Source organism: Jaculus jaculus, chromosome 8, assembly GCF_020740685.1.
Source record: "Jaculus jaculus isolate mJacJac1 chromosome 8, mJacJac1.mat.Y.cur, whole genome shotgun sequence".
NCBI classification, from domain to species: domain Eukaryota; kingdom Metazoa; phylum Chordata; class Mammalia; order Rodentia; family Dipodidae; genus Jaculus; species Jaculus jaculus.
In genome coordinates, this window is record NC_059109.1 from 112,544,980 (window position 1) to 112,563,934 (window position 18,955).

The 18,955-nt window shown below is 51.5% G+C and overlaps 1 protein-coding gene across 1 annotated transcript; it reads right to left on the minus strand.

Annotated features, from left to right (window-relative positions):
* Positions 1–2,406: 2,406 nt before the first annotated feature.
* E2f1 (E2F transcription factor 1) lies at positions 2,407–17,180 on the minus strand. Its single transcript, XM_045156672.1, has 7 exons — positions 16,911–17,180; positions 8,500–8,590; positions 7,956–8,175; positions 7,263–7,415; positions 4,051–4,165; positions 3,736–3,958; positions 2,407–3,637 (listed from the first exon to the last, which is right to left on the minus strand). The coding sequence occupies exons 1-7, from the start codon at positions 17,163–17,165 to the stop codon at positions 3,387–3,389; spliced, it is 1,308 nt and encodes a 435-aa protein (XP_045012607.1). The 5' UTR covers positions 17,166–17,180; the 3' UTR covers positions 2,407–3,386.
* Positions 17,181–18,955: the final 1,775 nt, after the last annotated feature.

An 18,955-nucleotide genomic window follows, 5' to 3' on the forward strand; every position in this document is an offset into this window, starting at 1 on the left:
AACATTCCAACACCGCTTGGCTGTTTTTGTGACTTTTGACACCTGCCCGCAGGGTGGCCGCTGGGCGGGCGAGAAACCACCCCAGGGCCATTGTCAACCCCAGACCGGAGCATCCGTGACGTCCAGGGTGGGGGAGTACCACACCGCCGGGAACCGGCGCACCCACCAGAGGGCGAAGCCAAGTGCAGAAATGGATGGATTACCCAAAGGGGTGAAAACAAGGCTTTTCACTTCCGGATGTCTGCTTTTTAAAAATGTTACTTTTATTTATTTATTTGACAGAGAAAGGTGTGTGTGTTGGCGGGGGGAGAGAATGGGTGTGCCAGGGCCTCCAGCCACTGCAAACAAACTCCAGACGCGTGCGCCCCCTTGTGCATCTGGCTAACGTGGGTCCTGGGGAATTGAACCTGAGTCATTTGGCTTTGCAGGAAAACGCCGTAACCGCGATGCCACCCCTCCAGCCCACTTCTGGATGTCTTAACTGCAGCTCAGTCCTCCCCCCCACCCCCCACACATACCAGATTGCTGTGGGAGGGACCAAGTGTAAAAGGCTTAAGATAGGGGACTACTCAGGGACACCCACCTAAAGATTTGTTAAAAACATGCCCATGTGGAAGACTTCCCGGCCTCCTTCCACGACCACGACTCAGGTGTCTGGGTGTCACCTTCTCCAGTACTTTCAGACTCAACCCGGCTCTCACTTCTGCCTTTCTCATCTCCCTTCAGTCCGTGGGGGGGAGGGGGGCCTTTAATATAATGCAGATCTGGTTCTCCGGCTCAGCATGTCTCCCCTCCCCTCCGCCCTCCATCACTCTGCTTGCTTCACTTAATAACCCCCACTTGATCTTTCAGGTGTCCCCCCCAATGTCTCTTCCAGTAAGGTTTTTTTGAGGTAGGATCTCATTCTAGCTCAGGCAGACCTGGAATTCACTGTGTAGGCTCAGGGTGGCCTCGAACTCATGGCGATCCTCCTGCCTCTGCCTCCCAAATCCTGGGATTAAAGGCGTGCACCACACCTGGTTTTCTTTTTCTTTTTGAGGTAGGGTCTCACTCTTGCCCAGGCTGACCTCAAAACTCAAAGAGCAAACGATCTTGATCTTCCTACTTCTGCCTTCCAAGTGCTGGGATTTAAGGCAAGCACCACCACACCGGGGTTCTTCTAGTAAGATTTTCATTTACACCAGACCCTGAGTCCCGTGAGGGAACACACGCATCCCAACTAGCAAGCACCAGACATGGGCACAAATACAGCCGGTCGGGTTTGTTCCACCTGCACCGATGCCCAGAACTGATAGGAAGGCAGCAGCAAACCACATCCACAGCGCCTTTCTACACCTGCTCTTTTCTGCACTGCCATGGTACGCACCAGAAAAACACTCACAGGGTCAGTTTTTAAGTTAGGAAAGCTCTTTTCGGTTTCCCTGTTCCGTACTGTGTTGTGCGCCCCCTCCACCTCTCTCACCCACAAACTCAAGCACTCAGGAGAGGAGACCTCGGAGGTAGGATTGCTGAGTTTGAGGCCTTCCTGGGTCTAGTTGAGTTCCAGGTCAGTCTGGGCTAGTGTGACAACCTACCTTGAGGGGGCGGGGGGGAATGTTGTCAAAGGCTAGAGAGACAGTGGTTAAAAGCACTTGCTTAGCCGAGCGTGGTGGCGCATGCCTTTAATCCCAGCACTTGGGAGGCAGAAGTAGGAGGATTGCCATGAGTTCAAGGCCACCCTGAGATGACAGTTAATTCCAGGTCATCCTGGATCAGAGTAAGACCCTACCTCAAAAAACAAACAAAAAAAAGAAAGAAAGAAAGAAAGAGAAAAAAAAAAAAAGCACTTGCTTGCAAAGCTTACCAGCCAGGGTGCGATTCCCCAGTACCCATGTAAAACCATGAGGTGCATGCATCTGAAACCCATTTGCAGTGGCAAGAGACCCTGGTGCACCCATACTCAGATTTTATATATATATATATATATATATATATATATATATATTGTTCATTTTTTATTTATTTATTTGAGAGCAACAGAGAGAGAGAGATAGAGGCAGAGAGAGAGAGAATGGGCACATCAGGGCCTCCAGCCACTGCAAATGAACTCCAGACACGTGCGCCCCCTTGTGCATCTGGCTAACGTGGGACCTGGGGAACCGAGCCTCGAACCAGGGTCCTTAGGCTTCACAGGCAAGCGCTTAACCGCTAAGCCATCTCTCCAGCCCCAGGTAATATATTTTTTTTATAAATTTGTGGAAAATTTGTTGAGTGTTCCTTTCTTAGAGCTATGAATTAATTGGGGCAGGGGCAGAGAGGAGTGAAGGATGTACATTCCCAATCTTTTATGCCCCAGCCTCACAGGAACTACAGAGTACCAAACCCAGTTCAAACATCATCAAAATATTTATTAAAACCAAAGCAGAAGGGAACAGAGCTGTTAAACAAATCAAAGTGCAGATTGGAGGGTGGGGCGATGGGGGGGGGACTCAGACTGGGCTGGGGAGCCCTTCAACCACCCCTCCTGCCCACCCTATCAGTGAAGGTCCCCACTCACCTCTCATCTCCATCCTGGGGGGCAGCTGGGGCCCTGGTGGACCCTCTGGAAAGGTATCACCCCTCTACCCACCCATGGCGTCAGTCTTGTCTCCCCCCATTGCTTTCCCAATAAATAAACTGCTCAGGCCTCAGCTTCCTCCGGGTGGGGCAAAAGAATAACTTGGGAATCCTGCCCTTGCTCAAGCGTACAGGAAGTTGGGGTATGAGCCCCACATTCCTCCCACACTTTGCTTCTTCCCCAGGCTTGGCAGAGGCCTCAATAAATAAATAACGCGCCATTAAAGCTTCAATCGGAAAACCTTTAAGAAGTGCTCTTGCTGCCCTGCAAACCCAGTCAGTCAAGTCTCCCCACTTGGCCTGGCCAGCACACAGGGCTCTGGGAGCAGGCGGCCACCCTGTGCCTCATGGGACCCCTGGAGCAAGGAGACCGAAAGTGCAGTTAGAGCCCCCCCCATGCGCACACACGGACTCATGCACACACGTGGACACACCAGGACGTGTCTGCAGTGCACACACAGATGTGTTCACCTTCATTCCCCGGTACATGCACACACACATGCTCACACACCACTCACCCCTGGCACACACGTGTGTGGGGTGTTGGGTGCATTCACACACACACACACACACACACACACACAGACCACAAACAGAATCCTTCCCTTCTTGGCCTACTCAACCTCCTGATGGTGGCCAAACCCCAGAGCCAGAAGCTACTGGAGATAGGAGGGTATAAATTACACTTTTCCGATCAGGCTGGAAGGACGGCCAGGGGGCAAGGGACTCCAAGGCTGCAGAGACAGGGTGGGCATCTCAGGAGACCCTGCCCCCACCCTCCCCAGCTCTAATCAGAAATCCAGAGGAGTCAGGTCCCCAAAGTCACAGTCAAAGAGATCTCTGATGCCCTCACCCTCCTCAAGGCCGAAGTGGTAGTCAAGAGTCTCGTGAGGAGGGGAGAGGCTGATGAACTCGTCAGGGAGGAGCCCGGAGAAGTCTTCCCTCGCGTGGTGCTCCAGGAGCGAGTCAGCAGCTACCAGCGGGGACAGGCGATCCTCCTCCACAGGGGCCCGCAGGCCACTCATGCGTGACAGCACTGGCTCTGGAGAGAGGATGGTGCATCACAGGCCAGGGATGGCCTAGCAAGGAGGACCAGGAGACTACCACACCTGCCAGCCCACCTGCAAGGCCCCCACCTACCTTGCTCCAGGGTGAGCAGGGACTGGCTGGGATCCAGGGTGAAGGAGGCAGGGGGAGACGAAGGCGGAGACACAGCAATGGCAGGCTCGGCCGCTCTGTCCTCCTCCCCGGAGGATGCCTCCTGGGATGGGGTCTTTTCAGGGCTGAGCCCCCCTCCACTCTCCTCAGGGCACAGGAAAACATCAATGGGGCCTTGTTTGCTCTTAAGGGAGATTTGGAATGTCTGTGTAGAGACAAGACAGGGTAAACTGAGGCCTGGATGACCACCAGCCCAACCCAGCCTGCTCTGGTCAGGCCTCAGGTCCCTGGTCTCACCTCCTCGGAGTCCACAGCTTGGAGTTGGGTCTCAGGAGGGGCCTTGATCACCATGACCATCTGTTCGGCAGGATCTGCAATGCTACGAAGGTCCTGGCAGGTCACGTAGGCCAGAGTTGGGAGAGTCAAGGACCACTTGACTTTTGGCCCCTAACCAAGATAGCCCACAAGGCAGGGCACACAGTTAACTAGTAACTCATGTCATGAACTCCTCCACCCCAGGACCAAGCACATAGTTGGTGCTCAAAAATCTCACACCTATGCCGGGCGTGGTGGCACACGCCTTTAATCCCAGCACTCGGGAGGCAGAGGTAGGAGGATTGCCGTGAGTTCGAGGCCACCCTAGACTACATAGTAAATTCCAGGTCAGCCTGAGCTACAGTGAGATTCTACCTTGAAAAACAAAAAACAAAACAAAAATCTCATGCCTCTGCGCTTCAACGGCCACATCTGTACAATGGAACCAACTACCAATCCAATTTAAGCCAAAGATGGCTGCCTATAGTAACTGACTCCAGAGCTGGGATGGGAATTGACTTTGAACCAAAATCTTGGTGTCAACTGACGGTTGTGCCTAATTTTTAAAAATGTTTTTATTTTTATTTATTTATTTTTTTGTTAGGAAAGATACCATTCTATTTATTGGCCAATAGCCTCCTTTAATTACTTTATATTGTTTTTAGAACAAAGTTCAGGCTGGGGAGATAGCTTAACAATTAAGGCGCTTTCCTGCAAACCCAAAGAATCCAGGTTGGATTCCCAAGGATCCATGTAAGCCAGATGTGCAAGGTTGTACTTATTTCTGCAGTTCCTTTGCCGTGGCTGGAGGCCCTGGCATGCAAAAAGGAAAAAAAAAAAAGTTTTTATTTACTTATTTGAGAGACAGAGTAAAAGGCAAATAGAATGGGCCAGAATCTCTAGCCACTGCAAAAGAACTCCAGATGCATGCACCACCTTGTACATCTGGCTTATGTGGGTCCTGGAGAATTGAACCTGGGTCCTTTGGCTTTGCAGTCAAGTTCCTTAACTGCTAAGCCATCTCTCCAGTCCTGGTTGTGCCTAAAATTTAAACACAATTATAGCATTCATTAAAAAAAAAATTCCCCCCCCCCAAAATATAGGGTCTTCCTCAGCCTAGGCTGACCTGGAATTCACTATGCAGTCTCAAGGTGGCCTTGAACTCACAGCAATCCTCCTACCTCTGCCTCCCAATTGCTAGGATTAAAGGCATGCATCACCAAGGCTGGCCTGAAATTTGTTTTGGTAAATGACTACTAAAGAAATGTTTGAGGGCTGGAGAGATGGCTTAGTGGTTCAGAAGCTTGCCTGAGAAGCCAGATGACCTGGGTTCAATCCCCAGTACTCACATAAAGCCAGATGGTCAAGGTGTGACATGCATCTGAAGTTAATTTCCAGTGACTAAAGGCCCTAGCATGTCCATTCTCAGTCTCTCTACACTAAATACTTTCACAGAGAGAGAGAGGGAGAGAGGGAGGGAAGGAAGAAAGAGAGAGAAAAAGAAAGAAATGTTTGAGCTGGCAGCTGTTAAAGGCACTGGCTTTCAAAGCCTGTCGGTCCAGGTTTCAATCTACATAACCACAAAAAGCCAGGCACACAAAGTGACACACGCATCTGGAATTCATCTGTAGTGGCAAGAGGCCCTGGTTGACCATATGCTCAAATAAATAAATAAAAGTATTGAAAACAATGTTTGGAGCTGGGGGGATGGCTTAGCGGTTAAGGCACTTGCCTGTGAAGCCTATAAAGACCCAGGTTCAATTCCCCAGGACTTATGTAGACCAAATGCACAAAGTGGTACACGTGTCTGGAGTTCATTTGCAGTGGCTCTGGAGTTTATTTGCTTCATTCTTTCTTTCTCTAAAATAAATAACTGTTTTTTGTTTTGTTTTTCAAGGCATGGTCCCACTCTAGCCCAGGCTAACCTGGAATTCACTCAGTAGTCTCAGAGTATCCTTGAACTCATGGCAATCCTACTACCTCTGCCTCCCAAGTGCTGGGATTAAAGGCATGTACCACCACGCCCAGTCAAATAAAATATCTTTTACTTTTACTTATTTATTTGAGAGAGAAAGAGAATGGGCACGCAAGGACCTCCAGCCACTGCAGACAAACTCTGGACACACGCGCCCCTTTGTGCATCTGGCTATTGTGGGCCCTGAAGAATTGAACCTAGGTCCTTTGGCTTTGCAAGCAAATACAATAAACACACTAAGCCATCCCTCCAGCCCTAAAAAAAAATTTTTTTTTTTTAAATGGGGGCTGGAGAGATGGCTCAGCAGTTAAGGCACTTGCCTGTGAAACCTAAACACCCAGGTTTGATTCCCCAGTACCTATGTAAGCCAGATGCACAAGGCAGCATCTGGAGTTTGTTTGCAGTGGCTGGAGGCCCTGGTGTGCCCATTCTCTCCATCTCTCTTTCACATAAATAAATAAAATATTTATGAACTCCAGACACATGCTTCATTTTGTGTATCTGGTTTTACAGATACCAGGGAAATGAACCCAGGGTATCAGGCTTGTCAAGCAAGCACCTTTAACTGAGCCATCTCTCCAGCCCTTCTTTGTGTTGAGACAAGGTGTCACTATGTAGCCCAGGCTGGCCTCAGACTTGCTGTGATCCACCTGCCTCTGCCTCTCAAGAGCAGAGATTACTGACCTGTATCACCATGTCTAGTGTGGCCTTGAACTCCTGATCTCCCTGACTCATCTACCTGAGAGCTAGGGTTACAAGGGCGTACTACCATGCCAGATTTTAAAACATATTTTATTTTGATTTATTTGAGAGAAAGAATGCCCCACAGCTTCCAGCCACTGCAAACGAACTCCAGATGCATGCACCTCCGTGTACATCTGGCTTACTTGTGTCCTGGGGAACTGAACCGGGATCCTTTGGCTTTGCAGGCAAACGCCTTAACCACTAAGCCATCCTCTCCAGCCCCCAGAATTGCTTAATACACACAATTTTGTAACTGGGTATGACCATCTTCTTTTATAGATAAAGTTGAGGCCTATAGAGGTTAGGTAACTCGCCCATCATCTATCACATGGCATAAACCCTAAGCCAGAACATGCATCCAAAGCCAGAACCCTCTCCTGAATCCAGAACCCAAAGTAACCTCTCTAGTCCCACTTGGGTGGGGACCCCACCTGCCAAACCTGCCCACCATGCCCCCTGACCAATCCAAGGATATCGCTGGCTGTCAGAGTCCTCAGAAAGCAGCCGCAGCTGCGTGCTGCAGATGTGCATCAGGCGATCTAGCTGCTGCTCGCTCTCCTGCAGCTGCTGGAGGTCCTGGGTCAAGCCTTCAAGCCGCTTGCTGATCCCCACCACGGTGTGGCTGCCTCTGTGGGAGGCACCTGGAGAGTTAGCTGCTCCTGGCCCCTCTGTCCATCTGCCCTGACCCTCAGGACAATCTGCCACTGCCACTATCCTGTGAGACATAGGCGAACCCTTTTTCCTCCCTGGCCCTGGCTCCCCAGCTGGGCTCCAAGTTAGACTGGTGAAGGCTAAAAGCCTAATCTGTCAACAAATACCTACGTGTCCCTACTAAGGGACCAGGTAAGTAAACAATGGCATAGACACCACTGAATGACACAGAAAGCTGGAGTGGAGGTCACATGGTGGCTCAAGAGCAGGCAGTGAATGCTGGGAAAGGGGCACAGGAGACCTTGTAGAGGAATAAAAATGTCCTCTACCTAACCCCTGGGTGGGTACTGCAGGGAACTAGACAGGTAAGATCCGAGTCCCTCTCTCCATCTGTCACCGTAGGGAAGCCATCTCTCCCGACCTCCATTTCCCAGCTGTTAGACAAGAATGCATGAAGCCACAGGCAGGCACCTGTCCGCCCCCCCACCCCCGCCACCCCTACCCGGCTGATACCTACAGCCACTGAATATGGTTCTTGGACTTCTTGGCAATGAGCTGGATGCCCTCAAGGACGTTGGTGATGTCATAGATGCGCCGCTTCTGCACCTTCAGCACCTCAGCAGCCCAGTTCAGATCAACAACACCATCAGCTGAGCGGCTCAGCAACTCCAGGAAGCGTTTGGTGGTCAGATTGAGCGAGGTCTCATAGCGTGACTTCTCCCCTGGGGACTTCACACCTGCCACGGGAGGGTCAGACAAGGTAGGGCCCCTCAGCCCTCAACCCCCTCCCAGCCAGGCCAGTACGGGGTTGAGGGTGGGCGTATATAGATGGCTCCTCCTTGTTCAGGCCAGAGAGGTCCTGTGGCCGCTGCTTGCCAACCACAGCGTTCCTCTTCTGGTTGGGGAGCTCCCTACCTCCAGGACCCAAGGAAGCCTTATCAGCTGCCTGGTGAGCCCCCAGAGACCAGGCACAGGCACAGGCCTGACTAGCAAAACGTTAGTCTGCATGAATGTCTATCCACACGCCCAGAGGGTCTTGTCCACTGGAAATCCCATAGTACCTTTCCCATGGTGGCGGCCTCTGCCCCGGAATGGGGTGCTGCTCTCAGCCAGGTACTGATGGTCAGTTTCCAGGTCCAGTCTCCGCTTCACCTGCAGTAGAAATCATGGGAGAATGCCAGTGGCAAGGAGTGGACCACAGAATGCTTGACTGAGGGCTTGGACTCCTGAGGGTTACAATGCTACCACACCATTAATTCAAATGGAAGGCCAAAAACCAGAGTTCAAGTCTTAGCTCCACCTCTGGCCCCCTGAGGTGACCTGGTGGTGTTTTGTTGTGGTTGTTTTGTTTTCCGAGTTAGGGTCTCAAATCTAGCCCAGGTTGCCCTGGAATTCACTATGTAGTCTCAGGGTGACCTTGAACTCATGGTGATCCTCCTACCTCAGCCTCCCTGAGTGCTGGGATTAAAGGCATGTACCACCACACCTAGCTTTTTTTTTTTTTAATGTTTATTTATTTAGTTGCAAGTAGAAAGTGAGTATGGGCACACCAGGACCCCCTGCAGCTGAAAAACTCCAGACACGTGTGCCACTTTGTGGTTTTAATTCTTTATTTTGGAGTTTTTAAACACATCTGCAAAGAAAAACATTGTGAAGCTGGGGACTGAAACCACAGGCCCTTGTGCATGCTAAGCCACAATCTACCAGAGCTCAGGCCGCACATCTGCCAACTTTTTTATTTTCTTTGTTTTGTGTTTTTAGATGGGGGGAGGTGTCTCACTACTTAGCCCAGGCTGGCCTCCAACTTGCTATGTAGTAGAGGGCGACCTTGAGCTCATAATCCTCCTGCCTCCACCTCTCAATTAGTAGGATGACAGGCATGTTCCAGCACACTGGGCTGCAAACTTTTTGGTACTTCTTTCTAAAGATGAAAGCTAACCTTCTTCCCCTTAAATGTAGGCCAGATCAGAACCTTGTGGAGGACATGACGGTATGCTAGTTCTGAGGCTGGTCACACAGGCACTGGGGCTTCCTCGTTGCCTGCTTTCCGCCATACCACAGACATTCGAGTGACCCCAGAGACGAGCCGCAGTGGAAGAACCGAGCACCCCTCTAGGTGAGGAAGAGCACAGCAAACTTGGAAGCCGATCCTGCAGCCTTAGTCATGACCTCTGATTACCATCAGGGCAACATTCTGACCCCTGTGCCTCCTGAGCACTGAGAGGCCCCTACCCCCATGCTCTCTGTTTGAGAGAGAGAAAATGGGCACTCCGGCTGCTGTGTGTGCCATTTTGTGCATATGGCTTTACCTGCATCAAACCCAGACCAGCAGGTCCTTTTAACTGCTGAGCCATCTCCACAATTCCTCAGGTTCTTAAATTTTTTTTTAATTATTTTTGTTCATTTTTATTTATTTATTTGAGAGTAACAGAGAATGAGGCAGAGAGAGAGAGAATGGGCACGCTAGGGCCTCCAGCCACTGCAAACAAACTCCAGACATGTGCACCCCCTTGTATATCTGGCTAACCTGAGTCCTGGGGAATCAAGCCTCGAACCAGAGTCCTTAGGCTTCACGGGCAAGTGCTTAACCACTAAGCCATCTCTTCAGCCCTACATTTATTTTTTATTTTATTTTATTTTTTTTTTGGTTTTTCAAGGTAGGGTCTCACTCTAGCTCAAGCTGACCTGGAATTCACTATGGAGTCTCAGGGTGGCCTCGAACTCATGGTGATCCTCCTACCTCTGCCTCCCAAGTGCTGGGATTAAAGGCATGCGCCACCACACCCGGCCTCCTACATTTATTTTTAATAACTAATTTATTTGCAAGCAGAGAGACAGACAGAGAGAATGGGCACACTGGGGGTGCCAAGCACTGTAAACTAACTCCAGATACATGTGCCACTTTGTGCATCCGGCTTTACATGGGTACTGGGGAATCGAACCTGGGTCCTTAGGCTTTGCAGGCCAACACCTTAACCGCTAAGTCTCTCCAGCCACAGACTTTTAACTTTATCTACTCATCTGTCACTACGGACAACAGCTGGTGGTGCTTTGTACACATCAATCTACTCTGCTATGAAAAGGGTGCCACTGTACAGATAAAGCAACTGGCACCCGAGATCACACAGCCAGTGAGTGGCAGAGCCAGGACTCCTTCCCAGGCATTGTCTGAGAGAGAGCCTGGGCTCCTAATCTCCATGCCTTCTGCTTAGGTCAGGCACCCAGGGATGGAGACTATCCTGAAGTCCCACAGGTACCCTGACTGGGGGCTGGGCTCAGGTGGTAAACCACTTACACCAACATAGGGATCTACGTCCAGGTCCCCAGCACCCTCGTAAGTGCTAAGGGTAGCTGCACACACCTGTAATCCCAGCACTTAAAAGGCAGAGACAAAATTCCATGGTAAATTAGCTAGCTGGTCTGGCCAAATTTGTGACCTCTGGGTTCAGTGAAAAAAATAAATAAAATAAGGGCTGGAGAGATGGCCTAGCAGTTAAGTGCTTGCCTGTGAAGCCTAAGGACCCCGGTTCGAGGCTCGATTCCCCAGGACCCATGTTAGCCAGATGCACCACGGGGCACACGCATCTGGAGTTCGTTTGCAGTGGCTAGAGGCCCTGGCATGCCCATTCTCTCTCTATATATAGCTCGCTCTCTCTCTCTCTCTCTCTCTCTCTCTCTGTCACTTTCAAATAAATAAATAAATAAAAATGAACAAGAAAATTTAAAAATAAATAAATAAATAAGATAAGATGTTGGGTATGGTGGCGCACATCTTTAATTCTGGCACTCGGGAGGCAGAGGTAGGAGGATCGCCATGAGTTCAAGGCCACCCTGAGACTACATAGTGAGTTCCATGTCAGCCTAGGCTAGGGCGAGACCCTACCTTGAAAAACAAACAAACAAACAAAAGACTGAGGAAGACACTCAACATTGACTTCTTGGCTTACACACACACACACACACACACACACTCACACAAATGCCAAGACAAGTCTGGTCCTTAATGGACCAGACTTACTGTGGCCTCTTCCAGCCAGAGCATTCTGAACTAGACCCTATTCAGCTTGGCTCACCAGCACCCTTGTCATATCCGGTTGCCAAGAACTCTCCAGTCGTCAATCACCCTCTGACCAACTGCCTAGCAGTCTCAGCACTGGTCTCCCTCCACAGCAGTAGACCTTTCTCCTGGTCTGCTGTCATCTTTACCCTCTTCTGACATGCCTGTTAATGTGAACTTCTGTAAGGTGGGCTTTTCCCAACCCACGCCCCTCCCTCCTCACACCTACAACTTCCACTGGCAGAGAACCCTTACCCATCACTAAATAGAAAGCTCTTCTCTCTCTCTCTCTCTCTCTCTCTCTCTCTCTCTGGTTTTTTTGTTGTTGTTGTTTGTTTTTTTGAGGTAGGATCTCGCCCTAGCCCAGGCTGACCTGGAATTCACTATATAGTCTCAGGGTGGCCTCGAACTCAACCTTTGCTGAGATTAAAGGCATGCCCTGATCACCTCTTCTCTTGATTGCCCCAAATGCGGCCTTTCCCCCGCATTGTCTCTCACTACAAATTCTTACCACGGGGCTGGGCGTCTGCCGTGGGCTGAATGGACTGACTCCACACACGCTGTGGGGCCACAGTCCTCTCTCAGCGTGCTAGGAGCAGAGGAATGGAGGCGTACACGCTGGCAGCCGCTCCCTGTATGCTAAGCACTGTAACTGCTTCCCGCAGTGCTCATCAACTGTCCAAGCACCCTACAGCAGGTGCTGAGGCCTCACCTAGGGAGGACCTGTGGACAGGAAGACTTTGGGATTTGTACCCCAAGCCCTGTCTAGAGCAAAGACACTCCCCCGCCCCCGCCGCCAGGATAGCCAGACATGTACCTTTCCTAGCCTTGCTCCCTGGCCTGTTCCCTGGTACCAGACCCTTGCCCACCCTTGAGCAAGGGCTCAAGCAAATACCCATTTTGTCACTGCTCTCTAGATAATCCTGCACTGAGCTTCAGAGGTGAAAACTTGGGAATGGTTCTCCCATCCATCCAAGGAAGGGGCCAGAACTGGTGTCCTAGAATTCAGGCTGGGGAGTTGGCTCAGTGACTTAAGTGTACTTGCTTGCAAAGCCTGCTGGCCCAGGTACAACCTGGGTTCAATTCCCCAACAGCCACATAAAGCCACTTGCAGGCAGTGGTAGGAAACCATGCCACGCTGGGCGTGGTGGGGCACATCTTTAATCCTAGCACTCAGGAGGCAAAGGCAGGAACCCTGTAACTTTGAGGCCACCCTGAGACTACATAGTGAATTCCAGGTCAGCCTGGGCTAGACCAAGACCCTACTTGGTGTGGGGGTAGGGGAGCAGGCATGGTGGTGCACACCTTTAATTCCAGCATTTGGGAGGCAGAGGTAGGAGGATAGCTGTGAGTCCCAGGCCACCCTGAGACTATGCAGTGAATTCCAGGTCAGCCTGGACTACCGTGAGATTCTACCTCAAAAAACCAAAAAATAAAGGAAAAAAAAAAAAGGTGGAGCAGGAGCACAGACAATTCCTCTGACCTAAACTGTGTGCCTATACACACATATACACATAAAGAAAAGAAAAAAAAAAATTTAAGAGAGGCAGAGAAAGAATAGGCGTGCCAGGGCCTCTAGCCACTGCAAACAAACTCCAGACACGAACAGCACCTTGTGCATTACGTGGGCTCTGGGGAATTGAACCTAGGTCCTTTGGCTTTGCAGGCAAACACCTTAAACTCCAAGCCATCTCTCCAACCCCAAAAAAGAAAATTTTGAAAACCAAATAAACTGGTAAACTACACCTGTTGAATATCATGTAGGTTCAATGTCTGGGGCAACCCATAATCCCTCTCAAAAACTGACAAGCAATACTTTCTTGGATTAAAAATCTTCATAATTGAGCTGGAGAAATGGTTTAGCAGTTAAGGCATTTGCCTGCAAAGCCAAAGGACTTTGGTTCGATTCCCCAAGACCCACATAAGCCAGATGCACAGGGTGGTGCATGTGTCTGGAATTTGCAGTGGCTAGAGGCCCTGGAGTGCCCATTCTCTTTCTCCCTTTTTCTCTCTCATAAATAAAAATTCTCATAATTGGCTGGGCGTGGCGGGGCATGCCTTTAATCCCAGCACTCAGGAGGCAGAGATAGGAGGATTGCTTTGAGTTTGACGGCACTCAGCCTGGACTAGAGTGAAACTCTACCTCAAAACAAACAAATAAAAAAAAAAAATCTAATAGAAGCTAGAGGGACGGCTTAGTGGTTAAGGTACTTGCCCGCAAAGCCAAAGGATCCAGGTTTGATTCCCCAGAACCCACTTAAGCCAGATGCACAAGGTGGCGCATGCATCTGGAGTTCGTTTGCAGCAGCTGAAGGCCCTGGTGTGCCAATTCTACTTCAAATAAAATAAATTTTAAAAAATTCATCAATTGGGTTGGAGAGATGGCTTAATGCTTAAGACATATGCTTCCCTATTATCCACATAAAGCCAGATGCACAAAGTGGTGCATGTATCTGGACTTTGGAGTAGCTGGAGGCCCTGGCACACCCCATTCTCTCTCTCCTCTCTCCGCTTGCAAAAAAATTTTTTTTTCCAAGGTAGGCAGGCTGACCTGGAATTCACTATGTAGTCTCAGGGTGGCCTTGTTCTCACAGGATCCACCTACTTCTACCTCCTGAATGATGGGATTAAAGGCGTGCATCACAATGCCAAGCTAAACTTTTTTTAAATTTTTTTTATTTTTATTTGAGAGTGACAGACAGACAGAAAGAGGCAAAGACAGAGAGAGAGTGGGTGTGCCAGGGCCTACAGCCACTGCAAACAAACTCCAGATGCACACGACACCTTATGCATCTGGCTTACATGGGTCCTGGGGAATTGAGCCTCAAACTAGGGTCCTTAGGCTTCACGGGCAAGTGCTTCCAGGCCCCACAGCCAAACTTTTAACTTTTCTCTGGCTTAGTTTCTATCACAGAATATATTACACAGGGCACTTCTGCACAGGAAGGGCAGGGCAGATCATTACCTTTTTTGAGCAATGTGAGTGATACTGTTTGAACAAAGAGAAAGAAACTTTAATTTTTTTGAGACAGGGTCTCATGTGGCTCCAACTGGCCTTTTGGTGGCTGTGTAGCTAAAGATGACTTCAAACTTCTGAACTCATGACCTTCCTTCCTCAGCTTGTTGGGACTGATTACAGGAGTGTGCCAACAAGCTGTGATAGGCTTTTTTTGTTTGTTTTTATTTTTCCATGTTATGCCTTTAATTAACTAATTTTCTGAGACAAGGTATCACCATATATATATATATATATATATATATATATATATATCCCTGTCTGCTTTCAACTTGCAATGTAGACCAGGCTGGTCTTGAACTTATGGAGATCCTCCTGCCTCTACAGTGTTTTTGGTTTGGTTTTCAAGGCAGAGTTTCACTCTGGCCCAGGCTGACCTGAAACTCACTCTGTAGTCCCAGACTAGCCCACCCTCCAGCAGGATGAGATGAAGGGGTATGCCACCACACCCAGGTTGTGCTTTGATCTTTTTTGTTATTGTTCTCTCTCTTCTCTTGGCTTGCAAATTACATATGTGTGTGTGTTGTTGTTTTTCAAGGTAGGGTCTCATTCTAGCCCAAGCTGACCTGGAATTCACTAGGTAGTCACAGGGTGGCCTCGAACTCTGTGATCCTACCTCTGCCTCCCAAGTGCTAGAATTAAAGGTGTGCACCACCACACCCGGCATGCTTTGATCTTTGAGATGGGGCCTCACAGAATAGGAAAGCCTTGACAAAGCAGGGTGGACAGGCAGGGCATGAAAGAATGTCTGAATTGCAGAGAGCTATGCATACAGGAGGCACTCAACAAATACTGCTGCCGGAGACTGTAGTTTATTTCAAGAACTGCCCCAGGCCTCAAGCCACTACAAGCAGGAACAGGCTCCAGGAGTATATATGCCAGAGGTCAGCTGACCCTCTTGATACAAGCCTCAGTTCATTAGGTAGGAGGAAGGACCCCTAAGACCACCCTGGGCTTCAACCTCTACTAGCATGTCTAAGACTAACATTCAGGAAATACAGACACTCCCTAGCCAAATGATTAGGGGAAGGGTTCAACCATCTCCTGGCCTCAACATCTCCATCCATAAAAAGGGTGAAAAGGGAAGGCTGGTGACAAGGGTTAAGCGAGTTAATTGGGTGAAGTGCTTGGCACTGAGCCTGGCACACAAAACATCTTCAAAACAATGGTAGCTGCTATTGTTATTATTATTAGCATCTTGGTGATTCCGGAAGGAAGGCAGCACTGGGCATTGGGCCAAGGGGGGGCAGAAGGCCTTCCCAAGATGCTTCGGGGACCAGCTGCCACCCATACCCCCATCAGCGGTTGACCAGCTTCAATCTCTTCGTCCTAGGCTCAGCCTTGTCCCTCCCATTGGCTCCAAGCCCCCGCTGAGACCCCCATCCTGCCTGCCCCACCCCCACCCCCTGTCCCGAAGCTGGCTGGTCCAACTTCCAGACCTCCACTCCCTTCTCCCAGTGTTGTGCAGCTGCCTCTTCTGCTCCCCGCCCCAGTCCGAACTGGTCTTGAGCTTTTTGTTTTGCTGCTAAGGGATCAGGGGGGACTTTATCGGGGGATGTCCTCAGCATCTTTACTCCCCCCAGGCACTGGGGGAAGGCTCCTTAACCACTTCCCAGGGACCCAGCCCACCCAGTCCTTCCAGAGGCTCAAGGGTCTGTCTGCCTGCTTGATTAATGAGGTTCCATGGTAACCAGGGGCTGGGAGGATGGCAGATGGAAGGACAGGCAGAGGGAGGGGACCAGCAGCTGGCCCAGCACCCCGCCCTTACAGAGGCCTCACAGTCAGTCAAGAGGCCTATCCCCAGAGGCCTGGTGGGTCAGGCCTGCACCTGGCAGTGCACCACCAAGGCAGGAAGGAGGGTCTCACCATTGGTCTCCAATAACCACCCCGCCTTCACCTCCCCAAGCAGCTGTGCCCACTACTCAGCCGCCAATTCTGGCGCCAGCCAGCAGACACCAGTTCAAACACCAACCCCACCACCTGCAGCCGGGCGACCCACTGGAGGACAAGAACTTCCCTATCTGGGCCTCAGTTCCTCCCTCCGTCAGCTGGGCACGTGACAGCGCAGAGCTCACAGCAGAGTTGTGAGTTCTGGCTGGCTTTAAGTGAGCCAAAGTCCTGGCAACGCAGTAGGCGCCAGCTGAATACACATGACTCATTATTCCATGCGTCCGACGGCGAGCCGAGGCCCAGAGCACCGAGCAGCAAACCAGGGACCGGCTGTGGGTTACCCGCGCCTCCTCGGGGCGGAGTCCGGAGGCCCAACCCAGGCTCTGCACCGCCCAGCGTGGGCGCTCCAGCGCACCCCTCCCCCGCCCCCGGGCCAAAGCCCCCGCGCCCCGCCTGGGTGTGCGCGAGCCGGGGGGGGGTGGGGGGGAGGGTCCCCCTGGGGTCCGTACCGGCGGACGGCCGAGAGCCGGGCGCGGCGCGCTGGCTGCGGGCCTGGGCGCCTGCGGCGTGGCGAAGAGCAGCACGTCGGGGTCGCGGGGGCCGGTGACGGGTACCGCAGGGCCGGCGACGGCTGGCGGGGCGCTAGCGTCCTGCGCCGCCGAGATGATGACGATCTGCGAGGAGTCGAGCAACCTCAGCGCGCCGGCCCCGAGCAGGGCCTCCAGCGCCGGCGCGCACGGGCCACCCGCGGGGGCCACGGCCATGGCGCTCACGGCCCGCGCGGCCCGGGTGGCAGGAGGAGGAGGCGGCGGCGGCGGCGCGGGCCCATGGCGACAGGCCGGCGAGGGCTCGATCCCGCTCCGCCCCCGGCCGCCGCTGCCTGCAAAGTCCCGGCCACTTTTACGCGCCAAATCCTTTTTGCCGCGAAAGAGCCACGAGCCGCCGAGCGCCGCTGCCATTGGCTGGCCGGCTTGTGACGCAGGCGGCGACGGCAGCTCCCATAGGCTGCGGCGTGCCGGACACTGGCGGCGGAGGGCGGGACCCAGGGCGGCGAGGAGGGGCGCAGGGCAGGCTTTGTCGGGGCGGTGCCCGGCGTGCCGGCTGTCCCCGCCCCGCGCTGGGGCGGCCCCTGCTTGGAGGCGTGGGCACTGGGACCCCACCTCCCCGCCCCCCCCCCCCACACACACACCCTCGGGCTAGACGCACGCAACCAGTGACTGGGCCCCGAGCGGTGGACACTGAACGAGGACTCACCATCATCAGACGTCACGTGACTCCCCCCCCCCATGTCTCTGCAACCTGTAGCCTCTGCACACCTCAGCTCGGATTCCAGAAACCTCCACCTCTTTCAGATGCTTGGGCCCGCATCCAGTGCCCTAGCCCCATCACCCACCATCTCAAATCCCGCGTCCTGCCCTATCCCTGTTGTCCAGGCCTAAGGAGGGGCGGGTGGCTTGGTTATAATAAAGCTTTTCCTCTTAGCCCCATTTTAACTGAAATACCCTCAACAGCCTACATAAGCAGCGCCCCAGCGCACACAGACCTCCTGTTTGGGTTCATGCATTCGGCCACACAAGAAGCATTTATGGGCTGGAGAGACGACTCGGCCTTAAAGGCGCTTGCTTGCAAAGGCTGACGAACCAGGTTCTAGTCCCCAGTACCCATGTAAGTCCAGCTAGATAAAACAGTGCATGCATCTGCAGTTTGTTTGGGACAGCTGGAGGCCCTGGAGTGCCCAATCTCTCTATTTCCTCTTTTTCTCTCTCAAATGAGTTAATAATAATAATAAAAAGAGTCTGGGAAGATGGCTCAGAGGTTAAAGGTGCTTGTCTGCAAAGCCTGACGGCCCAAGTTCAATTCTCCATCCACCCATGTAAAGCCAGATGGGCATTACAGCAGCAAGAGACCTTGGTGACTCCATACACACACACATGCAAATAAATACATGAAATCTTTTTTAAAAACAAAGACGGCCGGGCGTGGTGGCGCTCACCTTTTATCCCAACAGTCAGGAGGCAGAGGTAGGTGAATCGTCATGAGTCCGAGGCCACCCTGACAATACAGAGTGAATTCCAGGTCAGCCTGTGCTATAATGAGACCCTACCTCGAAATCCGCTCCCCCAGAAAAAAAGAAAAGTTGAAGAGCCCCCTCTGTACCACCCTTGGTTCAGACCTCGACTCCTAGTTTAGGAGGGGAACAGAGGAAACAGATGTTTACAATATGAGGGGGTTTAGGGTGCTGAACATGAAAATGCAGCTTTATCTTCTTTTTTTTTTTTTTTTTTTGGTTTTTCCAGGTAGGGTCTCACTGTAGCCCAGGCTGACCTGGAATTCACTGTATTCCCAGGGTGGCCTTGAACTCATGGCAATCCTCCAACCTCTGCCTCCCGAGTGCTGGGATTAAAGGCATGTGCCACCACGCCCGGCAGCTTTATCATTTTAAAGTACTTTTGTTTTGTTTATTTTGTTGTGATTTTCTTTGGAGGGGGGCATGGTCTTGCGCTAGTCCTGGGAGACCTGGAATTCACTATGTAGTCTCAGGCTGGCCTAGAAC

Coding starts and splice junctions, on each gene's coding strand:
- E2f1 (XM_045156672.1), bottom strand. CDS start 17,165: ATGGCCGTGGCCCCCGCGGGTGGCCCGTGCGCGCCGGCGCTGGAGGCC. Junction 8,176..8,499: donor AGGCCGCCACCATGGGAAAG/GTACTATGGGAT, acceptor CTCCCGTGGCAG/GTGTGAAGTCCCCAGGGGAG. Junction 3,638..3,735: donor CCTGCTCACCCTGGAGCAAG/GTAGGTGGGGGC, acceptor TCCTCTCTCCAG/AGCCAGTGCTGTCACGCATG.